This window comes from Diadema antillarum, unplaced genomic scaffold (assembly GCF_040938485.1).
Source record: "Diadema antillarum isolate AM-2024a unplaced genomic scaffold, OU_Dant_1.0 seq00001608_RagTag, whole genome shotgun sequence".
NCBI classification, from domain to species: Eukaryota; Metazoa; Echinodermata; class Echinoidea; order Diadematoida; family Diadematidae; genus Diadema; species Diadema antillarum.
Window position 1 is genome coordinate 245,049 of NW_027272321.1, and position 17,452 is coordinate 262,500.

At 39.6% G+C, this 17,452-nt stretch overlaps 1 protein-coding gene across 1 annotated transcript; it reads left to right on the plus strand.

Moving 5' to 3' along the window:
• The first annotated feature begins 5,815 nt into the window (after positions 1-5,815).
• Positions 5,816-12,175, plus strand: LOC139711087 (protein unc-93 homolog A-like). Its single transcript, XM_071623004.1, has 7 exons — positions 5,816-6,011; positions 7,321-7,605; positions 8,285-8,503; positions 8,885-9,049; positions 10,170-10,450; positions 11,166-11,433; positions 11,904-12,175. The coding sequence occupies exons 1-7, from the start codon at positions 5,981-5,983 to the stop codon at positions 12,173-12,175; spliced, it is 1,521 nt and encodes a 506-aa protein (XP_071479105.1). The 5' UTR covers positions 5,816-5,980.
• Positions 12,176-17,452: the final 5,277 nt, after the last annotated feature.

The following is a 17,452-nucleotide window of genomic DNA, read 5'->3' on the forward strand; positions in this document are numbered from 1 at the left end:
GCGCCTTGCGTCTTCTAAGTGCCCCTCTCGAAATTCTCAATCAGCATTAGAACATCTAAGTTGAAATTTATGACGGGTTCGGAGAGAGCTGGTTATTGTAAGTTGCAGATAGCGGAGAGTGCTACTTGAGTTCGTACAGTATTGATGCAGACTGATCATGCTTTCAGAGTGACATCGAGGCGCAATATTTATGGTCGATGGTGGCATGCGGTGTGTACAGACAGTCATACTGAGCAAGTCTCGGTATCAGTCAAGAAGTTAGTATGTAGCGCCAAGTTGTTTAAGCACGATGCGATAGTCAAGAATGTTAGTAACAGTAGGTGCAGCCTAATATGGTGGAGAATTCCTATGTTCATTAACTAATGGCATCACTTGAAATGCAGCGAGTTAAGAGTGCAGAATCCGTTGCAGTTCGTAATGCAATGGCAGGCGCATATATACTCCGCCGCTTGCGATGTTGATACAACCCAAGATGGGATTGCATTTTCGATATATTTTTTATTCTAATCACTTTTACAGATGCCTTCCGTAGTAGCTATGACTTCCTGCAGAGTGCCTATATGATATCTTCGAACTCTTAAATAAGAAATCAAAGTCTTTTGATAATTGACGAGAAACGGTTGAATACCGACCCGTCTATTACATGTATATGATGATAAAACATGTGATGTGATTATACTTTGCTGATTAATCGTATGCCTTTATAGGTTTCGTTGGAATTCATAACTCTTCTTCATCATGCACGGAAAAGATGTACTTTGCCGAGCAAGACGAACATTGTCATTGTGGATATTTGGTGGTGCAAGCTGTCTAATGATTTTACCAAAGATTGTAGATGTCTTTACATGTTTGCATTGAATATGTATGTATAATAGCTATGACTTTGGGAATATTAATAGTATATTTGGAAACCTAACAAGTGTTGTATAGAGCTGACGCTCCCGTAGCAATGTGTGTTGTTCTGACGGTGACCACGATGATGATGCCGCAGATGAGAAGAAGTTGTGGAAGAATTGAGGAAAGGAAGAAGCAGGAGATGGAGAAAGGTGGGGGAAAGATGTCTTAGAAGAAAGAAAGAGAATAATTTGTAGAAGATGAAATAGAAAAGGGGTGAGGAGGAGGAGGAGCAAGTTGGGAAGAAGGGAAGAATAATCCAGGCACATTAGGAGGAGTCGACGGTGATAGGTAAGGAATGAATCGATACAAAATTACGTCAAAAGAAAGAAGAGGCCATGTCCACGTTGTGCACAAAGAATTGACAGTAATGTAATCCAGTTATTATATAACTGGCAAAAGAAAGGTTGTCCCCATCTATATCCGTATCGTGCGAAGGGTACCAACCTCGACCGAAAAAAAAATAATCATAAGTGATCAGAATCCATAAGTGATCATTTTTTGTACGGATCATAAAGACATGAACAAGTTGTTATTCCCAGCTGTCTTTGCGTACATTCGACAAAATGCATGTCAAATTTCACTTATTTCTTTGTACATGCTGTTGAAAAAAAAAATGTGAAAATACAGAGTAACAACATTTGAACTGAATTGAATTGAATAATCATGCTGAGTGTGATCCGAAACGCAAGAGACAGAAGCTGCAGTTTGGTCATGGCGATGGCAGCTTAACTTTGCGGTACCACGTCACAGTGCGACAGGTGTTGCTATGTACTCAATGCTTATTTGACATTCATCGTCCATAGGTCGAAATGAAAATATATTTGACTCGTATACTGTGTATCCTCGATGTTGTACTTCCGTACATTTATCTTAATTCTCCCCACGAACATGCTATAGCTAAACTGAGTGTCGGTAAATAATTTTTTTTTTTTAAGTGTGTGAGATTTGTCTCCCAGAGGACTATAATAATTTTATAGAATCTCAGTCAAAAGCCTTTTTTTACTTTTGTTTTTATTTGTTTGTTCTGTTGTGCTTGTTTTGTTTTGTTTTGTTTTGTTTTGTTTTGTATTTTGTTTTGTTTTGTTTTGAGGGGGTTGTGTCCAGATGCGTGCAGAATAAATGTAACAATTTACATAATGTGGAGATCAACATTGATTACTGATTATTTCCTTTGAAATGATATGATTGTCCTTATTTTAATAATACTGCGCTGAAAGAGAATAAAATGATGTTGAGTTTTACCCTTCATCGTTCATGACTTTGCCTATATCTGCTTGTATTTAATGCTGATTTGTGCTGACAAACTAACAAAAATAGCGTTCTCTCAGGACAAGCCTGTTCACGTATGATGATCATAGTGTTTATCTTCTGTATTGCTGCACCTTTGAAATATATCACTACAGCGATTTTTTTTTGTATTACAGCTTTTTAAATGCTTTTGTTGCGGGTTAGTGTCCAGTGTTGAAATTTCTACAAGTACTTACAAAATTCGAACGCTATAAAGTACCGAAGTGATGACGTCACAGTCTTTTGTTATACCTCAGGTTGGAACCAGGTGTGCGCATAAACATTCGGGCCAGATGATGTTGTTTAGAACTGGTTTCCATGGCGATGAATAGCAATGACATCATACTTTGGTACTCCATATCAGGGGCTATGCCAAATTGAGTTGTATTATGTGTGAGGTATGGACATCTCGTCACACTGTATGCGCAGTGAGCGAAAGATGACATGTACATTATGATTCTGAATGGCAATGGTTTCACCATTTCACCAGTAGCTTGAATTCATTTAGTATACGGCTTTGCTAAACTTGGTTTTACTCTACCTACGAACATGCTAAACAGTATTATGTCATTCTTGCAAGAAAGGCTAACAGTAAGTGACCATGTGGTGAACTTGTGGTGAAGCTAGTGATATCACTGTCTATTGGACACAGAGAAAGTATGAAGAATAAGTGTGAAAAAGTGTTTCAGCCGCTTCAGTACAGTTTACAAGTTTACCAGCTTCAATTTGTACTTTTAAGCAGTATGTAAGTTCTTCCATCAAGTCATCTGTATACTTTCATAAACTGGTACTTATGTGGTTGATATGATTAGAGCTACCTCATGTATTTGTTTTGGTTTTTATGATTATGTGTAGGTATATTAATGCATATATTGTTGACTGTGTTTGTTGGTAGTGTCTTTGTTTTACGCGAAGAGATATCGTTTATGTGAATACATTGGGGTCTCTGAAGACTTCTCCTAGATTGTCAGTGTAGTTGATAAGCAGATGGAGTTGTCTAGAAATTTCTCCATGTTTCCATACTCGATGTAGCATCTGACCAAAGATTACCGAAATTTTATGGACTTGGGACGTTTTGATTTGATGTACGTAGAAAGTGGATGATCTGGATGTTAGCAATCTTTCGGAAAGTTGCAGCTGCTACGTGGTCGCTCGTTACGAAATGAAAAGCCATGTTCTTGTTTGCTATTCATAGTTATTTCGAGGCAATGTTAAACAAAGTGGTATTATAGAATGTTTGATTGTTTCAAGTAGTCGCCAAGGAAACCATTGCAGGTTTAAAGCAGACAACGGCGGTAACAACCGGTTTCATTTCTCCTCTGCGTAGCTGCTTCCCGCCAAAATGAAACCGAAATTGATAATGTATACTATATGCTTCATGCTTTTGAATAACACTAGGAGATCGTCATTTCATGGAAGGACAATGGCTTTATGCGAACAAAATGTAACCATGTGACTGGACATGAATACGTGATGATATCTGTTTTTAAATGTATAGAGCTCGTCATCCATTACAATCCCCAGAATTTCATAGAATGCTGCATCCAATGACATTGAGTGATATCAAAAAAGTTCTTTAGGACATGATGTAGTTTGTATGCCGATAGCTTTACATGTATCTGATCGGCATGCTACCGCTCGGCAATACACAGCCTGTGTGCGTGAACTTGTGCGTGTCCAATACCGATGTGTAACGCCGAGTTAAGATTACGTAATGTGTCGCTTACATGGCATTCCATGATCTCGGAAAGTGCCTGTGCATGATTGTGTTGCATTAACATTGATGATGCTTATTTTGTCGCTGTAGTTCGTGTACCTTCGGGTAATGTTATCGGAGCCCTGTCCATTAATGTGCTGTGAAAATATCAACACTATTTGTAAAATAGATATTCGTAACCGTTAGAGACTAACGACTGAATATCCATCCTGCTAATAATAAAAGTTGGTATGAGCAGAATTGTGCTGAGCTACTTCAACTGTGGTTGTCTCTTGTTGTGACTAATACTGTGAGAGAATGTATCATACAGTAACATTTATCTTTTTCTGTTTGGGAAATCATAGAGAGAGAGAGAGAGAGAGAGAGAGAGAGAGAGAAGTCAAGGCATTATACATTAACGAGACAAGGACTAGAGATGAACAGTGAGAGTTATAAGAGAGAGAGAGAGAGCGAGAAAGAGAAAGTGATACTCAGATTTATAGATAAAAGACTATATACATAGATTGATGAATATTAGATAGATGATAGTCATGTACAGTACTATTCAGAAAAACAAAGATAAAAACAAAAATGAACGAACAAGGTGCGCCTGTGCGGGAGGAATGTACGGGGAGGGTCATAGATATGGTCTTACGTTTGGATCACAGTTGTAGCTTTTTTATATATATATTTCTTGTATATTAAAGCTGAAGAATTATTTTGCATTGAATCTCTTTTTATTGATATTGTCAAATACCACTTTGCTGTCAGATGGGTTCGTTGGCAAGCAGCATTTATAAGAATTACATGAATAATCGTCACATCACAGATCCCAGTGAATTCAAAAACCAACATGACTATTGGTACGAATTACCTTTTTATTCTGCTCATGCGCAAAGTGGAACTCCGTTCAGCAATCATGTTCAGAACTTGCTTATTCTGTGCAAGGGACTAAATTGTGGCAAAGGGTCTGGAAACCAGACTATTTAAGCTTAGTGCCATCATTTTCTCTTAGGGGTCATATTTGAAGACCGCCTGATTATCTGTTTACAGACCACTGAAAACAACCTAAACGTCATTTGGGACAATGCGCAAAAAAGAGATAATGTAACAATATATCTGTCATTAGGGGGCGGTAAGTAGCTCAGGAGAGAGGGAGAAAGAAAGAGAGGGAGAGAGATATTGTGGGTATTTCTTTTTTGAGTGTGCCTCATACACTTGATGCCCTCCGTCCTAGATCAAGTTCCAATCTGTACAATTAATCAGTCATTAAATGTTTTCTCCGTGTTTGCACACGATACACTTACCAGAGTAGCCTTTTGACAAGGCCCTCGCGCTGAATTGTGTCTAGCGAATGGGGACGAGCGAAGGACCTTGTCAAAAGGCTACTACCAGACTGACACAAGAGATGATGTACCTAACAATATAAAACAGAAGCTCTTAGCAAAAAGACTGCACTGAAGCTAACATCGATCATAGTATCCAAACGCAAATAGGCCTACATCTTGTAAAGCTAGATATTGCCACATACACGTACATCATTTTCAATCCGTATCCGGGAATTGTTTTAGGTGTGAATTGTTTTTAGTGTATGATTATATAGCCGATATTCTTTCTGTTTGACATGTGATTTTCTTTAGATATAATACGCCGTTGGTTGCCCCCCCCCCAAAAAAAGCACGTGGTAAAGTTTATGTAGGTAGGTGTGTGTGTGTATGTGTGTATGTGTGTGTGTAATACATGTTTGTTTCTTGAATGCAGGACAACCTCGGATTCTCGATGCATTGGGTTCAAAGGTAACTCCTCCGTGTTTGCTATTTTTCAGAAAGACACTGTGCCAGATTGATAGCTACCGTAAGTCGAAGTCTGATTATCCATGTGATTATCCAGCCACAGATTGGCACTATATACTAACTATTCTACCAGACACAAGGTCCTACAGCTGTACTATCTATCTTGTATTATAGTCGAATGCCTAGCTAACCCATAACAAGCTTATAACTAGTTGGATATGAAAGGCAAGGAGCAAGTTGTAGATAACCCGTGTGCGCTGTGGATTCTTACCTGGATTCTGTCTCGTTATTGATATAATCACGAACGATGGACTCCAAAAACACAAGTGGACAAAAGGGTAAGCAAACTCTATTAATGGAATATTTCCCTATCTACTATATATATCCAAAGATTTTTTGTCTTTGTTGCTAGAGGCGATGCTGACATACATTATCAGGTGTTATTATAACATCGTGAATTGATTAAGCACTTTACCTCGGTCTGAAGTTGAAAGTTGTGTAAGTAAAGATCAAATAGCGTACACCCTTCTCCGAATGTCTGACGTCATATCGACGATAACTGCATTCATTTTTAATCAAGTCCCTCTGATCCAGCGTCTCACAGGAACCTGTGAGACTGTCTGCATCAGTAGCTCTCCGACCTGTAGAAAGATGGTCAAGCGGATCGTTCAAACATGACGGTTATATACTTAACTATTGCGATTAATGACGAAAAGGACTACATTAGCATCATTTCATTTGCATTTCGTAGGTTCCTATTTAACTGGATTTCGTATTTGACAATGCGTGATATAGCGGAGACATACTCAATACATGACGAACTTTGAAACCCTGCAAGCGACTATTGGAGTGGCTTGTTCTGTGTTGTTTTGTGCGTGCATCTACAGCATATCATGCGTTTACCAAATGGGGTTCATTGTCCACATTTTGAATGTCAGATGTCGAATCTAGTGAAAAACGTCGTTGCCCAAGGATGCCAAATCGAAAAGGCTACTTGATGGTAATGGATATGTAATACATCTGAACTAGATTATCATTCAGCAGCGCTATTCACATCGCATTTATTACCACCAGACTGTGCCGAAAAACGAACACAACAACAAAAATGAAAATCGGTGACACCCTTCACTGATTCATGTGTTAGATCGTTTTGATTTATTGCTCTCTACTTGTTAAAGCTTTCTCTTGTATCGTTTTGTTTTCATATATTTTACAACAGCTTACGCATCGTTGATGATGTAGCTGGTATTTCATAATGCAGAGTAACTATTCTGCTAACGTATTTAAGCAACAATCTCTGCTGAAGTTTATGCTATAACAACAGCAGGGACAAAGTGTATGTTCGAGACTGCACGAACAACGCCCTCTCACATGAGAAACCAATCAGGTGGTCAAATTGAACTCAACTGATTGAAAAATAAGACTAATACAGTTGTCCGTCAATAGGCATACAACGTGATGAGCTCAGTACCATCAACATTTAAAAAATACCTAGCTTCGATGGTTATTCAGGTGATGTTAAGATTGATTATTGATTAACATATCTAGGGTTTCTTTTTCTACCGGCTGCCAAAGATTAAATCAAAAACAAGTCACATGATAAAAAGAGAAATTATCATCAATTTCCTGTGTTACATATATATCCAGCTGGAGCAGAATATACTTTAGAAGACAAAAAGTCTCCCCAGCCACCGGCAGTATTCTCCACCGCTCCGAAAGACGATGATCCACCCGATGATGACGAAATGGCGCTACCGGCACTGCTGTTCGACAGCACAAAGATCTACAAGAACCTTCTCCTCATCAGCAGCGCATTCCTCTTCGTCTTCACCGCCTTCCAAGCCCTGTCCAACCTCCAGAGCAGCATCAACTGCGACGAAGGGCTGGGCCTGGCCTCACTGAGCACCATCTATGCCACGCTGATTTTGTCAGGTGAGTCAAATTCGAGATCTAGGCGTTGTAGCATATTCTCGCACGATTTGCTGCATGATTTCTTCTTTGTTATAAGCTTTGAAAGCTGAGAAATGCACGATTAGCCTTTATCTAGGCCATGTTCGTCTTGTCAGGTTGAACGACAGGTAAGTCGGTCATCAGATCTTTTCAAGCATTACATCTGGTCAATTAAAGACTCACGAATCAAGTCTGTTTTGTGATGAGCAGTTACTGAATGATCCGCACACACGTTAATTTTCTGTCAGTTGGATTCTTGGATTATTAAAAAACAGTATGATAATATGTTTAACTGATAATCCTCATCCAGTAGCTAGACAACGAACGAATCTTACCGCAAACAAAGAATTCTGAAAGTTGCCGACTATGATGAGGGTACAGGATTTCCAAGTATATTTTGTGTTTTCAAACAGTTTTATGCAGTTGGTTTAGCTTATGGTTGCTACCTGTCAGTTTTTGGCTGATTGTTCCTTCGAGTGTTGGTTTGTAAAGCTTATGGGGATAAGCGAGCATGACAAAAATTGAAATAAACGATAAGATAGTAAGCAATTAAGTGAATACAAATTGAAGACAAGAAAACTTGAATTGGTAACAATTCAGGTATTTACTACTTTTGTAATTTGTTTGTTTATTTGTTTGATTGTTTGTTTCTGTTAATCAGCCATGTTGGTCCCATCCTTCATAATCCGCCATCTTGGACTGAAATGGACGATTATGGTGAGCATGGTGTGTTACGCCCTCTACACGGTGGCCAACTACTATCCGACCTGGGCGACTCTCATTCCCGCCTCTTTCCTGGTCGGCCTCGGGGCGGCGCCCCTGTGGACAGCCAAGAGCACGTACCTCACCACCATAGCTGCTGCCTATGCAAAGCTGTCAGGTATTTATAGATGCATTGTTATCTTATGGTACAGCTACTGCTGAATGTAACTCACAATTGAAATAATTTTGCAGATCCATTTTCTGCAGAGAATACTTTCTTAAATACCGCTTGAGTGGAAGGCTATATCATCATTATCATTATCATTATCATTATCATTATCATTATCATGATTATTTCTGTTATCATTAGTACAGTTGTTGTTATGATAATAAACATCATTATTTTCATGATAATGATGATTATCATTATCATTATTATTATTGTTATCATTATCATCATCATCATCACCACCACCACCACCACCATCATCATCAAGAGCAGCAGCATTATCTGTATCACGATAGTTTACTTTCTTTTCTTTTTTACTCTTCGATACAGGAGAAACGATCCCTTCTATTGTGAGTCGGTTCTGGGGGATCTTCTTCTTTTTCTTCCAGTCGTCTCAGATCATCGGCAACCTCATTTCCTCGCTTGTCTTTCGTCAAGAGGTCTCGCTGAATGGGACCGACCGCTTTCAGTGCGGTGCAAAAGACTGCTATACAGGTGCACCATAACTTAGCCTTTTCACAAGACTTTTTGACTAAGTTTGAGACTAAATGCAGTACAATGAATATACATATATTTATGTAAATATTCATTGCGTTCCTCCTAACAGGCCACAGCGTATAACATACAAACCGGACGCTAATACCTCGTTCTATTGTCGTATCTCTGCGAAAAGCCAAATGCAATGCTCCCACTATTATGAAGAGGGTGTTCCTATAATCCCGTAATAGAATATTAAATGGATCATATAGCTCTGGGTGAGACCTAACTTCAGGTTTCTTTCATGTTTTTTGTTTTTTTTTTTTTTTAGATAATGAGAAACATCATATGTAAATGTGAAAGAGCATGTAATTTCAAGAGAAATTCAATGTTTATTTGATAAAAAATGATTACGATATGGCTGAGTTATCCAACACAGTGCGATCCTAATGAAAGGTGGAACCCACCTTTTATTACGATTGCTTTGTTTTCCTTCTTTTTTTTTTTTTTTGGATGTCTAAGCCATTCCATAACCGATTAACTTTGAATACCTCTTGATTGTATGAGCTGTACTATTTCATAGTTGGTTTCTTGGTATCTTGCGAAAAGCTAAAACTCCAAACCTCATCATCACCAATACTATACCATCCCTTTAACTTATGATCCAACAAATTCAATGCCATATATGTTTTCTTAACATACGAGGTTTTTCCACCATTTTTGTGGTTGTAATCATTTATTCAGATGTCTTGTCGATGCGCTCAGAACCGTCACTTTTTTGGGGGTGGTTGTATTTCTTGTTTTGTCATGTTTGATATAATATGAAATGTTTTTGCTTGTTTGTTTGTTTGTTTGTTTGTTTGTTTGTTTGTTTGTTTGTTTTGTGTTCTCTGAACGACAACTTTACGGAATTTTGATGAGCAAATCGATATCTAAGTGCAGCAGGTGCATTTAGTTAGTATATCAGAATTATTTGAACACGTATTACCGTGTCAGAAATCTTGGTTTCAGGAGTTTGAGCGTCAGTTATGAACTTATCTGAGTCCTTATTCGAGCAAAGGCATACGGTTTTCAAAATGTAATCTCCAACCTGCGATTAAAAATTCCCATGGGCTGTGTGACTTTACCTGATGTTTAGAAACGGGAGACGACAACGGCACGACTTACTGCGACCCACCAGAACAAAGGTTGACTTACATCCTCCTCAGCATCTACCTGGCATCGGGCATCGTGGCCGTCCTCATCGTCGCCTTCCTCGTCGACCAGGTGAAGGCGAGCAAGCGAATCCGGGAGCAAGGGACGTGCGATCTCTTCTTCGCCACGGTCCGCCTGATGCGGCACCCACGGCTGCTGCTGGTGATACCGGTGACCGTCTTCAGTGGGCTGGAGCAGGCGTTCATCACAGGCGACTTCACGAAGGTAGGTACATTGCAAAAATATTCGAGCGCTGTGGTCTAGTGGTTAAGGGACTGGACTCATAAAGTGGAGAGCCCGAGTTCGATGCCTTAGGTGCGTATATTCCCAAAATGTTTAACGTACCATGTTTCTCTCGACCCAGGTATGTTAATGTGTGCCTACCTGTTATTAAAGTAATGAAAACGGCATCGCCACTTTTTTTTAAAGAGCCATGCACACACTGAAAAAAAGAGACTGCTGCTCTAGGTTTATATACAACTACTAATCTACTGCAGTTACAGTCACGTTGTTATCACAAACAGTGTGGAGATTTTATGACCCAACTAGATCTCCGTAATAGGTACGGTTCCAATGTTGCGCCAGTCTTTCCTTGACTTTGAAATAACAAGAAGAGACATATTAAGAAGAGACAGATACACCAAAGCTAGTGGATCAGCAACGCCTAATAAGTGATATCTCCAAGCTACTACATAATTATCACCCCGTTTGACATAAAACATTTGTAGACATCTCAACCGATATCATTTTCTTCAAGAAGGGGTTATAAAAGGCTAAGATATTCAGAGTAATCAATGTCATTTTGAATGCCATGTGAGGGACTTGAAGTTGAACCCTACTGCTGTTGTTGATTACGCTCCATACAGAAAAATATACAAATCAGAACCATTTTCCTTTGACTCATTAATATTTTTCTAATCTTCACATTTCCGTTTCTCAGTCTTACGTAACCTGTACCATTGGCGTTGGCTGGGTCGGTTACGTGATGATATGCTACGGGGTAGCTGACGCCTCCTGTTCATTCCTGATCGGACGGCTGGCGAAGTACACGGGTCAAGTACCGCTCTTCTGTTTTGGCGCCCTCACCAACGCATCGCTTATAGTCGCTCTCGGGGTTTGGCAGCCGAAAAGCAGCGAGTTGGCCGTTTTCTTTATTATCGCGGCGCTATGGGGAGTGGCTGATGCCATCTGGCAAACACAGCTTAATTGTAAGGGCTTTAGCCAACCTGCAAGACAATGGCCAAATGTGTGTCTGTATTTGTTTGTTTGTTTGTTTGTTTGTGTGTGTGTGTGTGTGTGTGTGTGTGTGTGTAATAATTATTCAGCAGCACAAGTGAGAAGGATACATCTGCTTATTTTTGTTGGTACTGTACTCCTTTCATTGTAAAATGATGCTGAAATTGAATGAAATTCAAGTAAAAACATATATAAAAACATATGAAAAATAATGGTTTGTATATTGTAATTGAGGTAAAATCAAAAAAGGAAAACAAATCCCCTTGTTTATAAAAACTCGGAGTATATCACAACATGGTGAATGAGTGATATAAATCGATGACAGTCATTAGTAACAATATTATCGTTATCGCCAGTAATATCAAAATCATTCAGTGTTTCATTTAACCTTTTCTTCATTGTTCCCCCCCCCCCCCCTTCCCTCAATGTCTTCCACATGCAGCTCTGTACGGAATCTTATTCCCAGAGATGCAGGAGCCCGCGTATTCCAACTACCGTCTGTGGGAGTCAGTTGGATTCACCGTGGCTTTCGCCTACAGTAATTTCCTCTGCGTGTGGGTAAAACTCGTCATCCTGGCCTGCGTTCTGGTGGTGTCAATGCTGGGCTACGCCCTGGTAGAAGTGGTGGTCTGGCGAGAGGGAAGAAGTCGAGAGGATAATGATCCTCCGCCGGAGTACTCGATCGACTCGCTGAAGACGTCCCCTATCGAGTAGTCAAGGTGCTGGTGCTCCCCTGCGCCTTATACTGCATTGCTTGTATTTGAAAATTTGGTTGCAAAACGGTTTAAGCGTCCTATTTTCAACATTTTAAAGTATTAAGGTTCATCATAAGATAAGAGCAAAAGAAATCCATTCCAATGATACCTTACTTGTATCATAATAACAAAATATTATTGAAGTTAAAAATGTCTTATATTTTCCTTTTATTTATTCATTTATATACTGAGTACTTATTCATTTTTGCTATTTGATAGGATTATTAGCAAATATTTCTAATTGGCAAACATGAAGTTACGTCGTTTTGCGATCAAATTTTTCATTTCCCTAGAGCACTTTCAAGTGAAGATGGCAACATGTTCTTCGCACGGAGCGTGTCAAATGTAAAATCTTATCATCGTTTCCTTCGACATGGACAAATGATATATGTAAGAAAGGACTAAAAAGAAAAACACTTTTTTTTAATCTCTAGTGTATAACACACATACGCACACATGATACATACATACATACGTACGTACGTACATAGGCCCCTATAGTGCATGGGCTCCTTTTACTTGCAAGATATCATCTACTTGACGAAAAGGTTGTGGTAAGTCTATTGTATTTGTCGACTACATTTACGTAGGTAAATGACTTCGAGCCCTAATTTAGACCAAATTGGTTTATGCTAATGTTCAAACGTAATGGGTTAAAGCGATTCCATGCATTAGGGCTGGCAGACTGTTTACCGGTGGTCAACATGCTGTCCCGGCTAACATGGCTAACAATGCACGTGTCTCGACAAACGTTGTGCCAAATTCAACAAGAGCTGGAAGTGGGCATTCCGTGGACGGTCTCGCGTAGGCTTGGTTTTGAGGAAGCTGTTTCTGAGGAAGATGCTATGACTTCACTGACCCCAAGCGATGACCATTATAACAATGACTGGTCACTTTGTGGAGATCCGATGATTATAATATCACACCAAAGGTCTGTTTCTAGCAATATTGTTTTGTGTTCCACAGCTAAGACGATATCGAGACGAGTCCACTGATTAAAATGAAACGAATGATTCCACCAACGTCATCGTTTCACTTACACTGTTATATCAAACTGTTCAATTATTAGATGAAATCGTTAAAATAAACACAGAATAATTATCGGAGCTAGACAAGTCGTTGCTTAATGCATGAAAATACGGTGAAATCATGCTATCTTCTTTCGCCTGCGTGCAAAAAGTCGATACTTCTTTTTCATCTCCCAGGGAATAGGCATCTTTTCATAAGCTGTGGTCCGAAGTGTCTGGGTTTTGATCAACCCTTTTTGTGACAAAAACAAACAAAACATACAAAAATTACAACAAGACTTAAAACATGGAAACTATTTAAAAAAAACGCTGTAATACTTCAAACAAGATTTTACTCGCAATGTATATATATATATATATATATATATATATATATACAACGAAGAATCAAGAAATAAACTATTGATGCATTATTTCTCCAATGAAGAATGAGTTTATTGTACTCAAATTTTCGGTAGCCTCCACCTTCTTCAGAAGTCTCGACGGGGAACGAAGGGTACCAAAACACAAATTGAACATGAAGAGCGCGCACTCATATACAGACTTTGTTCAAGGGTCCCATGTCGTACAAGCTTTGCTTTTTAGTGGGACCCTCCATTTTCATTCCCATTCTTATTTAACTTATATTATGCATGTGTTGATATTTAAAGAAAATACAATTATGTTTTCGTCATTTTGTTACTCATTATCATATGTATTTTGTTAATTTACGCTTGTGCAATTATTACGAATATGTTCTTCTTATACATTCTATACATTGTATATAATTTTCTCTGTTTATTTGATGGAAATTAAATTAAATTTGAACTTTGAACTTTACAAGAGGCAGTCTTGAATCAGCAACCATTATATCAGTCATTAGTGCATATTAGATTGTTTGTGTTGTTTTACTTTTATAATATCTACATGATTTTTATCTACGTTTAAGTTTGATTTTGTAAGTCTGTAAGTCAGAACCATTGACCAAATTTCAACTTCAGTACAACTTGAAGTGACACTAATAGTCTGGTTATCTATACATGAGGTAGCGGCATTATCAACCCTGTAAATTAATTTCATACTGTTTTACATATTCTTTCTCAACAAGTACTTTTAAGATTGATTCACTCTCAAATCCGCAAGGGGTATATGTTTTATCACTTTTTCGCACGTTCAATGCACGACGACACTTATTTAAAGGGGGTGGCTAGTAACTGATCAGTGGGAATCATTGGGAATGCTGGGGAATGATTTTTCCAATTCTGATGGGATTCATTTAAGAGTACATATTAATTGTTGGGTGAAAATTGTTTGCTTCAGAATGGTCTCAACTTCCAGTAATGTGCAATCTAATTCCCCGTCACTGTCCAGGCATTCTAACCTGGATACATTAAACTGCACATTACTTGACTATGAGACCATTCTGATGCACACAATTTCACACAACAATATACATCGATATATGAATAATGTAGTCTTAAATGAATCCCACAAGGATTGGAATAATCATCCCCCGGCATTCTCACTGATTCCCACTGATCAGTTACTAGTATCAGTTGCTAATATCTAGTTACCCCTTTAACTCGTCCAGTCTCTGATGTCCCTCGCTTGGTCAAATATTTAATCAATCTCCGTCGTCTTTGGAGACGTTCATTAGGGCGAGTCTTGGCAGTAAAAGACCGGGAGAGTCGCATAAAAGAGAATGAATGGCCAAGCCTTCCTTATACAAGAGTCACAGACAGAGACATTGTCTTAAATTCGTCTGCATAATTTCTGTTGGATCCGATGGCACGTTTATTCTGGAGGATGAAAAATACACGCTCACGATATGACTGACCAGTATGAAAGCTATCCCTGAATGGAAACCTACATCATGCTCTACTCAGTTTTGTCGATGATCACTGATATATGAACAGGAGTGGCGTGGAGTGAGTATGAATCTGAAGCGTATTCAGAATTTTGTCATCATAGCCATCGCATTTGTCTCGATGACACTGCTCGCTCTCGGCTTGACGACTGGCTGGAATCGAACGAACCAATTCAAAAACCTAAAAACTTTGGAGTTCAAGGAGGTGTATCAGACGTCCAAGAAACTGAAACACTTCCTCACGCCTTCTCCTGGCCACACCGTCAGACCCACTGGTGTGAAGAACTCTTCGTCGACGGTTTGGCGACTATCGGGTCGAGAGCGAAGACTCCTTGAAAGGAGTATGCCCGTAATTGATCACGACGTTTTGAATCTCGACGTCGGAAGAATTCTTCGTGGGAGGCCGTTGGTCGATTATGACGTCAATCGAGTGATGCATAAGCTACAACGAGCTGCAGCCGGAGAGAAGTGCACTTTACGCATAGCAAAATATTGTGCATCGCACTGCGAGTTTTCGCTCGGCAAAGCGTACTCCGAGGAATGGCGACGGTTCAGATGTCGCTTCGCGAATTCGTGCGCGATCGAAACGAGTTTCGTCAGCGATCTCTCCCCAGGGGGTATAATGGCGACGATCGACGTTCTCATTATACTTTCATCTCTCCGGGAGGGACTCCGATTGGTCGATCTCATGGCGACACGTCCTGCAGGGCAGATGTGGATATTATATTCCCGAGAGAGCCCGCAACACGACCCAGAGTATGCACCTCCTGTCGGCACCCCGAACCCTTATAATCTTTCCATAACTTATCTTCAAGAAGCAGACATCTATTTTCCGTATTGTCAAACAAGAAGACATACACAAGGACGCAACGCGTCACTACCAAAGCGAACGAAACTGATGGCTTGGATGTCGTCTAACTGCCGGAGGCCGGCGTGGAAGAGACGAGAATTCATGGACGAACTTCAGAGACACCTGCCGATCGACACCTACGGATCCTGCGGCAAACTCGGAAAGGTTTCCACGGCTGACGAAGTAGGAGTCCTGACGCAGTACAAATTTTACCTCGCCCTGGAAAACAGCGAATGCAGGGACTACATCTCGGAGAAGATGTGGCAGAAGGCATTACGCAATGGCGTTGTTCCGATTGTGTACGGAGCACCCCGCGCCGACTACGAGCGTTTAGCCCCGCCCGATTCGTTCATCCACCTAGAGGACTTTGGCTCGATGCAGGAATTTGTGGATTTCATACGCGCGCTCGACGCGGACGACTCGCGCTACTACGCGCATCTCTCGTGGAGACGGGATTTTGAGATTGCATGCTTCCCGCGCTCCTTTCTCACCGGCGAACCAAGCGTCAATCTGTGCTACCTGATACAGAAATTAATACACGTGACGGTGAACCCTGGTTTGTCCTGGCATGGTAGGGTCAGAGATTTCAAATTGTGGTGGGAAGGACAATGTTCAGATTCTAAGCGAGAGAAACTCCTGATGGGTTTCGATGTACATTACAAAGATGATGGGAAGTGATTAGAGGAAATAAGAAAAAACTAATGTTTTATCCTTCTACGCTGATGAACGTCCATGTCCTGCCAGCAGATTCGAGTTAGAAATATACGAAGTGTTTGTTCAGAAAAACCGATAAGTTCATTTTTGATGATTTTGAAGTACGGACTCTGTCATAAAGTACAAAATGATACCTTTTAAATGATATATTGGTCACTACACATAAAGGTTTTTAAAGTTATGGTCAAAAGAAGCAAAAATCTTCTTATCATTCTCTATATTTTTCTTGACCTTTAATCGCAAATATCTCAATTTGGCAAATATGGACTTATCGGTTTTTGCGAACAAACTCTTCATACATTCCTCTAACATGAGATTTTCGTTGTTTGTGTTACTGTTGTGGTATTTCATTTTGTTTCTAGGGAAAAGTCGTAGTCAATCTGCATGAAACACCGCGAGGTAAATTTTCAGTTGTTAAAATGAAAGATGTACAAGATAATGAATTAAAGAGGGCACTATTAGATGTTCCAAAAAGATATGCGATTTAGACCTCATTCTTTATCCTTGTGTTTGTGGGACTTTAAGATTAAATATCTATTCTTGAGTTACAGAAATAGACATCAGTTTTATTCATTTTATTCGTTTCCCACTCTACGAGATTCTAGAACCTAACGCAAGCTTTAGGCAATTCTGTTATTGTCATTTACCCCTGTCAAATCGATGGACTTAGAATGTCTTGTGTGTTTGCATTGGTGTATGCCATGTTGATAATCGCCTAGCGCTGATGGTTTATCCTCTAGATATTAGGGAGCTTTAGATTTGAGACACAGAACAGAACATTTTTTCCTCTGAACATTC